The sequence below is a fragment of the Coturnix japonica genome, chromosome 6 (genome assembly GCF_054131305.1).
Source record: "Coturnix japonica strain WE chromosome 6, WE-NBRP24, whole genome shotgun sequence".
NCBI classification, from domain to species: domain Eukaryota; kingdom Metazoa; phylum Chordata; class Aves; order Galliformes; family Phasianidae; genus Coturnix; species Coturnix japonica.
Window position 1 is genome coordinate 17,423,509 of NC_140668.1, and position 10,184 is coordinate 17,433,692.

Below are 10,184 nucleotides of genomic sequence, written 5' to 3' on the forward strand. Positions count from 1 at the left end.
TGAATCTTACTTTGATGTTAAAAGAATATCATAAAGGCAAGTATGAGACTCGGCTACCAACTAAGAGATTTCTTTGGCATTCGCCCACCAGGATCCGGCTCTGTCTGCATTCAGAGGCTGCAAGGCAGAGAACATGCAATGGTCCAGCCAGGGAAATCCCCCCGAGCACAGTGCCTCATGGACAGCCTCCCGTTCCACTCCTGCACGCTCCAGGCCCTGCAGGCACCCCCCAGAGTAAATGAATGAGCTCAGGAAGCCAGTGTGATGGTGGCAAGGCTGGGTGGTTGGTTACAAGTGCAGGCAGAAACTGGCAGCACTGCCCACTGACTCTGTCAGTGTCTCTTTGCTAAGTCCTTTGTTGTCAGTTTCTCTCATCCGCTTGTGGATGGACTCCTGTTCTGGGATTAAGAGGTATGAAGCCAAGCGGCATGTTGCATTTCATTCTTAAGGAGCATTTGTTGGGGTGAAAGCAGCAGAAGCAGAGATCCAGGCACCCTCTGTGCAGCCAGAACTGAGCTCCAAACCTGTAGGGCCATCCCCAACCTTGGGACTCTGGAAGCACTCAGCTGGCCACTGTCTTCTCCCCTCCCCATCCACATTAATGACTCCAGCAAGAAGCTGCTCCTCCCTGATCTCGCTAAACATCAAGTCATGACTCGGGGAACAAAAGAACCACAAGGAACACTTCAAAACTTCAAACAAAAGATGAAAGCTCCAACAATGTCAACCCAACCAGGTGTTGCTGTTTACCATGATGGCCTCATAATCCTCCAGATGAAAGGGGCCCTTTGCCACCCTTCAGGCAGTGAGACAGGGAGAGCAGCCGACATGATAAAAATGCTGTGATACATCCCTTTCATCAGCACTCCAAACAGTAAGTACGCAAAAATTATGGTTTGCATACAGCAATTTCTCTTTGCTTACACCATGCATTTCACTTAACTACAACCTATCCCACCGGGCAAACACATACAGAAATCCAGGAGCGCATTCACTGACTCCCATTTAAAGCTTGATTCAAACCAAAGAATGATCATTTAAAAGAGAGATGAAGGTTTCCAGCAAATGAAACTCACCATAGCAAATAAGGGGCCAAATACTGTCGTGAACACAACACAAAATCATGGGTGCTCTGATCTATTATTTTGGTGTTTCCTTGCTTGAAACCCTATAGGCAATCAGCACTGCATGGCAATGCTCCTATAACACAAAGCCTCTTCCTTTCATCTTTGCGGTGCCACCAGCGATGGAATTAGATGATCATTGTGGTACTGTTCAGCCCCAGCCATCCTATGAGTCTATGATGATGATTCTGTGATTCTCTAACTGCTCCTCAGTGATGCTACAGCAATGCAGCATCCCAAAGATCAGCATGGAAAGGAGCAGTGAGAGCACAGCAAAAAGCCTCCAGGTAACAGCAGGGACAGGAAATGCTGAATGGGACTCTCTCTTCTAAATGGTCCGAGACAATAGCTGTTAGAAGGCTTAGCACCAGGTCAGGTTTGATAGGAGGAACTGCAGCTCACTATCATATGAAATTTCTCCTCGTTCTGGTTGCAAATTGCTGGAAGGCAATTCATCTTATCTACCACCTGCTTTCAGCTATACCTTGGCAAGTCCCTGTCCATGTGGGATTGCTCTGTCCTTGCTACCTGCAGGCAGAACCCAGAGATATGTTCCATCTGCACAGGTAATAATCAGGTGGCAGGAGATGTGCAAGCCTCATCCACCTTTAGCACAAGGATTTACAAATCCTTCAGGAGCCCATGGACACAGAAGGGCAGAAAGTGCCATTTTTAACAGCAAACCTGTGCCAACCTCCCACTGATCACAGAGTTCTGTAGTATGTTGGGGTGCTAAGTTGTCTTTGCGAGGATTTATGAGTGCATACAGTAGTTCTGAGTAGATGGAGTGTTCTAGAATAGCTGAGTTAGGCCTGTAGGTTAAGAGTTAGTGGGCTGCGGGTTTAGGTAGGTGTGTGTATAGGTTCTCTCGCGTGCATCGGGTTTTGTGTAGCGGGTGTACGTGTCTGCGCGGGATTTAGGATGGCATATAAGGTGTGTGACAGAGCAATATATTGAGAGAAGACATGATGGCATCCATGTTTGTGTCTCTCTCCCCGGGACAGTTGAAGTCCTGGGATAAGTCAGGTTAATTGGCGAATACGTCAGTAGTACCTCTCAGATTACTTTCAAGAAGCTGAATTTTTTACCTAATCCTCTCTCTAAAGTGGATTTTTCATCTCTCTTATTTACTGATAAACTTCCAGGGCTAAGCATCTACAGCACAAAACAGACCTGTGTAGTTCATCACCACGCTATATTTTTGGTCCAACATGATGAAAAAATGGAGCAGACATTTAGAAAGATGACAAGAAGATCCAGAGCAGAGCAGTTATAGTCATTGATGATTATATCAAAATATTGTTGAAGGAATATTAAAACCCCTGCTTCAGGGTATAAAATAATATATACATTTTTGTCAAACAGGTGGACAGAGTAATATATGTTTGTCCACTGTGCTGCATTTATATACCCTTCTGAAAGGTCTATCATTTTTATATATGTAAAGGTATATTATTTCTATATAATACTGCTATCGATGGACATGAGATCTGGTCCTAATGAACTATACAGGCCTTTATGCACCATTTGTATTCGTAAAGCATCTACCAGGATACGACCCCAAACAGGACACCCAGGGCAACACCAGCAGTATTTGGTTAAGAGCACATGAAAAGAAGCATATTGCAACAATAATCAGACAGCGATTTATGTCACCCATCATACAATCATGAAATGGCCGGGGTTGCAAAGGTCCACAGTGCTCATCCAGTCCCAACCCCCTGCTGTGTGCAGGGTCACCAACCAGCAGCCCAGGCTGCCCAGAGCCACATCCAGCCTGGCCTTGAATGCCTGCAGGGATGGGGCATCCACAGCCTCCTTGGGCAACCCGTTCCAGTGCGTCACCAGCCTCTGAGTGAAAAACTTCCTCCTAAGATCCAACCTAAACTTTCCCTGTCTGAATTTAAAGCCATTCCCCCTTGTCCTATCACTGCCCACCCTCACAATGTCATGGTTTTGTACATTTTTCTATTGGTATTCCACATCATAACATCATATAGAGCACAGAGAACAAGTACATGTCCCAGAGGGTCTCACAGTCAGAGAGGGAAACACATCACGGAAGTGATGCTGTCTCTCTCTCAAACTGCCTGGTAGCGAGTCTGGGTGTGCTTCCAAGCCGTGGCACCTTCAGTTTCAAAGTAGGCTTCTCGGTCTTCGGAAAACCTCTCTCTCTCTTTCCCTTTTATTTTACTTGGCTTATTAGCCTCAATTTCCATTAGATTGTAATTAGTAAAATAATAAGTTTTCCTCCTTAGATCGTTGCCACTTCTCTGTTTGTTTCCTTGAGTCCAGCTCCCATCTCCCTACCCCTTTCTTATTTTCCCTTCCTATACGCTGGGAGCCAGGGGGAACAGGAGCCTACTGCCCCTCCCCGTCACAGACATAGATTGATCTAGATAACACCGTGACACAGCAATTCCTCCTCTGTATACGCTCCCTTCAAGTACTGCAAGGCCACAACGAGATCTCCCCAGAGCCTTCTCTAAGCTAAACAAGCCCAGTACCCTCAACCATTTCTCACAGGAGAGCTGCTCCAGCACCCTGACCATCTTAGTGGCCTCTATATTCTTTCAATATACGTACACACGACGGCGAGATTGAGACACAACAGGATATATAGTTTATAAGAGTTTATTAAAAGTTGTTGTTGTTTAGGGAAATGGGGAAGGGAAGTCGGGTGATAGAAAAGAGATAGGAAATAAAAGCAAAGAGTCTTTGTAGAAAGCAAGAGAGAATTAGTCACCACTGGGTTTCCAGCATGACTCGTAGTTCAGATGTTGATCTTCAGTAGAGATGGTCGTCAGAGGGAGCAGGGAAGCATCTGTTTGCATCTTGCCTTCACAAGATACAATGGTTCCATCCCCAGATCTCCCATACCAAGATGGAGTCATTTGGTCACAGGCCGGATCTTCCACTGGTAAGCTCTCTCCAACGTGACACTGACTGCCACAAGGAAACAGCCACCTCTGGCCTCCTAAATAGGTCTCAGAGTCTTATTGCTCACAGGATGTGAGCTTGCAGCCAAAACAAGAGAAGGGTTCGGACAAAGGTCTCTCTCAGCGTCCGAACAGCAGCAGTCTGATGTAGCGATCTCTCAGCTCCCTGAACTCACGCAGCGCTATGGAGTGGGCGTCCGGGTCCTCCTCCAGGTGCTGGAAGAGGTTGAGCGGCTTGGCGGATCGGAAGGACTGCGGCAGGACAATCGTGCTGTGCACCGACTTGCTGCCAAGGAAGAAGTGGTTCAGGCATTTCTCATCCAGGCAGAAGCGCAGGTACCGCAGGAGATTCTCCATCCGATTCAGGAAATACTTCCTGCGCCACTTCTTCAAAGGGATGATGACCAAAGTGTGGAGGACAAGAGTCTTGATGACATAGGTGGAAAAGCCCATGCCCACTAAGATGCTGGCAAGCAACGTCAGGCAGTGCAGGTGGGAGCTGTCCTGTCCGGTACTCCTGGCCGTGTGCTGGAAGAACTTCTTTTCTGCCACAGCACAGCTCTGTGGCCATGTTGTGCTGGGCGTAAAGCCGGCGTCTGTGTTCTGGCTGGTCAGGTAGATGTCCGAGTATTCTTGCTGCACCCCGAACAGCAGCTCGACGAGGACTTTTTCCCCGCTGTAGGCTTCTGTCAGCTGGAGCTTGCAGGAGCGTCTGGAAGGCAGCACCTTCAGGCTGTAGGCGTGCGCGTGGTGGGTGGTCTTCCAGATTGCTGCCACCTGTACGGTGAACCAGGTGACAGTTCTCTCCACATCCAGGTAGGAGTCAGTGCAGAGAGTCTGTAGCAGGCTGGGGTCCTGATTTTGGCTCAGCTCTTCCTCATGGTGGTGGAGGAAGCACAGCACATTCCCCAGCTGCTTCTCCCTTTGGCACATGCACTGAAGCTCCACGCGGACGCGGGAGTTCCTTGCCAGCCCGTGCCCTTCATCTCCCAGCTCCAGGAGGAAGGTGTGCCCGGGGGGAGGCTCTATGGGCACGAGCAGGCAGTACACATTGTCCCACTCCTGGGGACTCCAGCCTTCAAAGGCACTGCCCACCCCAATGGCAGGCTGCAGCACCGGGAAGAAGCTGTTGGACCAGATGAATCTGAAGGTCTGCACGAGCTCGTTCATCAGCTCCTCCACTATAGGGCACCTGGTGGCCCTTCCTTCCACCTTTTCCAGGGCACGCCTTGTGAGAAATTTTGTCAGTGCTGAATCTTTGAAGTCTTCTTCCTCGTCATCCTCCTCTTCTTCCTGTTCCTCCTTTTCCACCAATTCCACCTGCTCCTGCTGTTCTACCTGCTCCTGCTGTCCGCCCTGTTCCACCTGCTCCTCCTGCACCTGCTGTTCCTCCTGTTCCACCTGTTCCTCCTGCACCCGTTCCTGTTCCTCCTGCACCTGCTGTTCCTCCTGTTCCACCTGTTCCTCTTCCTCCTGCACCTGCTGTTCCACCTGTTCCTCCTGATGTTCCTCCTGTTCCTCCTTTTCCACCTCTTCCTCTTCCTCTTCCTTCACTCCCGATGCCTCCTCCTTGCCACTGGAGCTGTCATTTTCACTGCTGCTTTCATCACGCTTTTTCATTTTTAGGGACTGCACCATGTTCCAAAAGAGCAACAGAATCAGTCCCATACTGAAACAGATCTTCCAGTGCTGCAGCAGAGCAAAGAGCAGAGATGACATGTCCACCCAGCTCTGCTGCTCATTCCTCTGCTCAATCTCGTGCTGCGGAGGTATCATGTGCTTTTGCAGATCAACCTCACGCCGCTGCACGTTCTCGAGCATGAGCACATCAGTATTGACACTGACACTTAGCGCCCGCACCAACAATGCGAGAACAAACACCAAAGCCATGATCTGCAAGAGATGGGAGAGAGGGGCTCAGTGGGGCTGGGAGGGAGCGGGGCCAGGAGCCGCATGGCCCTGTGCTCAGGTAGGAGCAGTGGGTACGAGGGAGCTGGGTGGCAGCAGGGACCGAGGCCAGCGCTGGCAGGGACAGTTCCAAGCACTGCCCGTGGTGCTCCCACAGGGGCCAGTGTTTGCACCACATCCCTCGTCCAGCCCGACCTTCCCCTGCTGCTGCACTCACCATTGGCCCAGGTCAAAAATGCAGCAGCGCTGCCTGCCTGTGGCCCTAAACCCATCCCCTGCATTGTGATGCAATGCATTCCTGCTGATGTCACAAATGGGCTGCCCGACTCCACCCTTCTCAGCTGCCCAGGGTGGGCACATGGCCACTGAGCCACGGCACTGCCTCAATTTGGAGGCATATCTCTGGACAGAGCTCCTGGGGACGCTCTTTACTAAGCAGGTGGGAGCTGCCCGGGCCTTTCTTTAAAATAAAATGGGGTGGTATTTCCCATGGATGCTGTGCTCCTCATGTGCCACCCCACAGGTTATGTTCCAAACACACTGTCCCTGGAAAATCATTTGGACAGAAATGGAAAATCAAAACTACTGCTCCTGAGGAAACATAAGAATTTGCAGCATATGCAGAAACTCATTTTAGTGCTGAAATGCCACAGAGGGAACAAAGCTGAAGATCAGTGCCGGTCATGTCAAAGTCTCAGCACCTGACATCACACAGCCCTTTGCTGATTGCTCCCTCAGCCACCGGTGGTCTGAACGTCCTCTGAGCAAAAGGCCAGATGGCTCGATCCAAGCAGCTCAAAGGGGCTCTAACAATGATGATTAGGATGCCCACATGTGCAGCAGCCTCTTCAGCTGCATGGGCTCTGGCTCCTTTGGGTGAGCTTATGCTGTAGAGAAAACAGCAGGAGCAACTGCTGTCTACCCCATGTTGCAAAATCACATGTGCACGAGGCAGGAATATTTCTCAAAGGCCAACAGAGAAAGGCTTGGCTGGGAGCCTGTGGGTGTTGAACCAAGGCAGCCCTGCAGGCACAGAGTGGTCTGGTAGGTAAGGAGACAGCCCTGTAGGACAGGAGCGTGATGGCAGCTGTCAGACCAGCTGTGCTTCACCTGCATACCTTGCTGCCTGCAGCACAAGGCTCCCAGCCATGGCTGTATTGACTTCTGGGAGGTAAGGCCAGAGTCACCTCCTGAAGCCAGGGGAGATCCCAGATCAACAGGGTTGGAAGTCATTTGAACCTCACGAGATCCCCTAGACCAAATCCCCTGCTACAGCAGGTTCCCTAGTGTAGGTTTCTCCACAGAAGATAATCGCTCTTCTTCTCTGTTTCCGGTAACAAGGATATCAATAAATATTATTAACCAACAGAAGCTGTGTAACCCAGTGAAACAGGACCTATTCTTTCCTGAATCTGAATTCAGCATTCAGATTTCTGTACTTCACCAGTCTCTGGGTGTCTGTTGTTTCCTGCATTTGGCGGAGCCTTGCAGCCGGAGCTCCAGGCTGGTGCCTTCCAGTGCCAAGCAGTGCAACTACAATGGGGGGCAAGTGGGAAGCCAGTCATCATGGTAACACTGGAGCACTTCTGACATCCTCCTCTCCAGATCCTCCTCTCAGGCATGTTAAACTTGACTCTGTGCTTATCTCAGGTCACTGTGCTTAGCGAAGGCCTTTACCAAAACAGTGTTGGAAATGTCAGTGAAGCAGCTCCTCAAACTGTTTGTATCCTGTTCCCCTTCTGCAATCTGGTCAGCCTCCACATGTGAGGCTTTGCTGCTGCTGCTCAGAGAATCACCAATGTGGGTTCCTCTGTAGGCAAACCAGTCAAAGCCCCTTGCATTATGCATCTATCCAGTGCACCCTCAATAATTTTGCACATGACAATAAACTTCCAATCTCTACTTTTTGCATTTCAGGTAAACAACTAAACTGAATACTCATTAACAACCAAGAAATAAATCCGGACAAGCACTTGAACTGCACACTCACAGGTGAGCACTCACCACAGTGTGAATGCAGACTGTGTGCACAACTGAGACAAATGTAGTTTGCAGCCCTGGAAGGAGGATGCTCTCCACTGGTTCCCATCATTTATTGCTCAATTTCCCTCAAGTGAGACAACGGAGAGAAAATCAGCTCTGTATGCAGAAACCAGGAGCTGTCTATTAATGTGCTTGATTTTCACTAACCTGAAAATCATGCTTATCTTGTTCAAGTTTTTATGCAGGTCTTACTTCATATTTTTGAAAGAAATCTTTCTATGAAGTCACAAAAAACCTGTGATTTTTTGTCAGTACTTTTCTAAACAAAACAGTGATGACGTATTTCCAGTTCTTCTCCAGTCAGTTCACACATGGCCTAGTGCATCCCCTCCAGTGGTGCACTCCCCATGTGAGACAGAAATGCGATGAGAAATGTCATTAAGTGTCATTGTGTTGTTATAAACTGTGAGGTCTGGAGGCTGCCACGTGGAAGCACCTCTGATTGGGAGTGAGACACTGAAGGAAGCTCTCATTTTGAAGGGCTTTTATCCAGTTACAGTGGGCTCATAGTTTCTCTGATGATGAAAATATAATTGAGGAAGGTGCTCCTGTCAGCAAGACTGATGCTAAAGTGCTCCCAAGCTTGGAAAGTGTTTTATTGTTTTTCTGTTGTTATTGTAGCTTTAAAAGACAAGAACGGGAGAGATGGCCAGCAATTCTTTTTGTTGAGTTTGAACTTGTTCTTGGTTGTGGCTGAGGCTCCTTCTTAACAGTTCGGGTTTAGTTCTAACAATGAAACTTTTAAATAATAGACATTTTTCAAACCATTCACAGTGCAGGCTGAGTTCAACTCCCTGGGAAGCCGTCTGTGCAAAATCATGTGTGAAGGAATACTAAAAGTAAGTTTGCTTTTCCAGGCAGAATGTACTGCATAAAGCAGTCTTTAAAGCAGCCCATGCCTATGAGATCACACAAGTCATCTCAGCCTCATGCAGAAAGCACACAGTGAGGGCACGGGGCAGTCTGACCTCTACGCCTTTGGAAATTGAAAGGATTCACTGAACTTCTCCTCCAGAGAAAAGAGAGCTGTTGTTCCTTTTAAAGACCTATTTTATTTCTGAACCACAACACATCAGACCACGACCCAGCATCTGCCTTAAGATATCAAAAATAGTTTTCTTTTCAATGCTGTGTGAAATTTCAGGTTTTCCTTTTCTCATTCTAAGTGTGTAAATGCAGCACTGGCTGCTGACTGCCCGTGCTATGCTAACTTGTTTCAGAGATAATAGAGGTTTCTTCCATGAACACTGAATCTTATTTGCTGACTATTTCCAGTGGAGCACTCAGGAATATTTCTTTTAGTTTTCTTAAAAAGATAATCAAGAATATACAGATGTGCTCACAGTCTAAGTTGAGTTTGTCTCTATACTGACATCTTAATGCCCTTTTTTCCTGAAATCATGTTTCTTTTGACACCTGTCTGAGAACTGATCAGGGATGAGGGGAAGTCAGAGTTGCACCATGGTGATGCCACAGTTTTCCCTCACATTAACGCTGCACGGGAGAGTTGGTGGAGACAACTGCGGGGTGCTGAGCTGGGAGGAGGAGGAGGGGGAAACGGCACCTGCTGAGCCTTCTGTGCGCCGGCTGTGCTGTGCTGGGGCTGCATGGACTGCAGGCACTGGCTGCTGCCTGCCTGCACGGGCTGCTGGGGGAGCATGGAGCTGAGCCCAGGCAGTGCCCCATCAGAGCAGCCAGCCCATCCCTGTGGGATCGGATGAACCTTTACTGCTTTGCAGTCTCTATGGGCTGAAAACAATCCTGATATAAATAATTTATATGAGAATGTTGTGGAGACAGATTTTCAGTTGTTTTCATTCATTCTCAAAACATGAAATGGTAAATGAGATAGATTTGCTCATCTACACAACACTGCTCTCCTTCACTCTCAAGCCCAGACCAGAGAGGCAGGATGACCTTCTAAGAATCACTGTGGCCCCCCAGGACCAGCAGAGGGAATCCCTCCCAGTGCTGCCTTCTTTTATCACAACCAGAGCAATGTAATCACCGAGGTCTGCTCCTCAATCTGCATGTGGTGCTCATCTCAGTCAAAGAATGTCTCTGGAAGGTTGGCTTTGATTTTTTGTGTGGATTGCATCAATGACAGGTTGGACTCCAGACTCAGTGGGATCATTTTTCATTGCGCTCCTTCCTCTGCAAATCTTCCAAA

General features: G+C 48.5%; 1 protein-coding gene and 1 long non-coding RNA gene across 2 annotated transcripts; one reads left to right on the top strand and one right to left on the bottom strand.

Moving 5' to 3' along the window:
- Positions 1-4,165: 4,165 nt before the first annotated feature.
- On the bottom strand, positions 4,166-6,098 carry LOC146760412 (inositol 1,4,5-trisphosphate receptor-interacting protein-like 1). Its single transcript, XM_085551591.1, has one exon. It carries the CDS (start codon positions 5,951-5,953, stop codon positions 4,184-4,186), a length of 1,770 nt encoding a protein of 589 aa, XP_085407717.1. The 5' UTR covers positions 5,954-6,098; the 3' UTR covers positions 4,166-4,183.
- A 246-nt stretch (positions 6,099-6,344) lies between these two features.
- On the top strand, positions 6,345-9,140 carry LOC146760413 (uncharacterized). The gene is made up of 3 exons (XR_014947704.1): positions 6,345-6,410; positions 7,889-7,963; positions 8,872-9,140. It is a non-coding gene; the product is annotated as an uncharacterized LOC146760413 (long non-coding RNA).
- The last annotated feature ends 1,044 nt before the right edge of the window (positions 9,141-10,184 follow it).

Coding starts and splice junctions, on each gene's coding strand:
- LOC146760412 (XM_085551591.1), bottom strand. CDS start 5,953: ATGGCTTTGGTGTTTGTTCTCGCATTGTTGGTGCGGGCGCTAAGTGTC.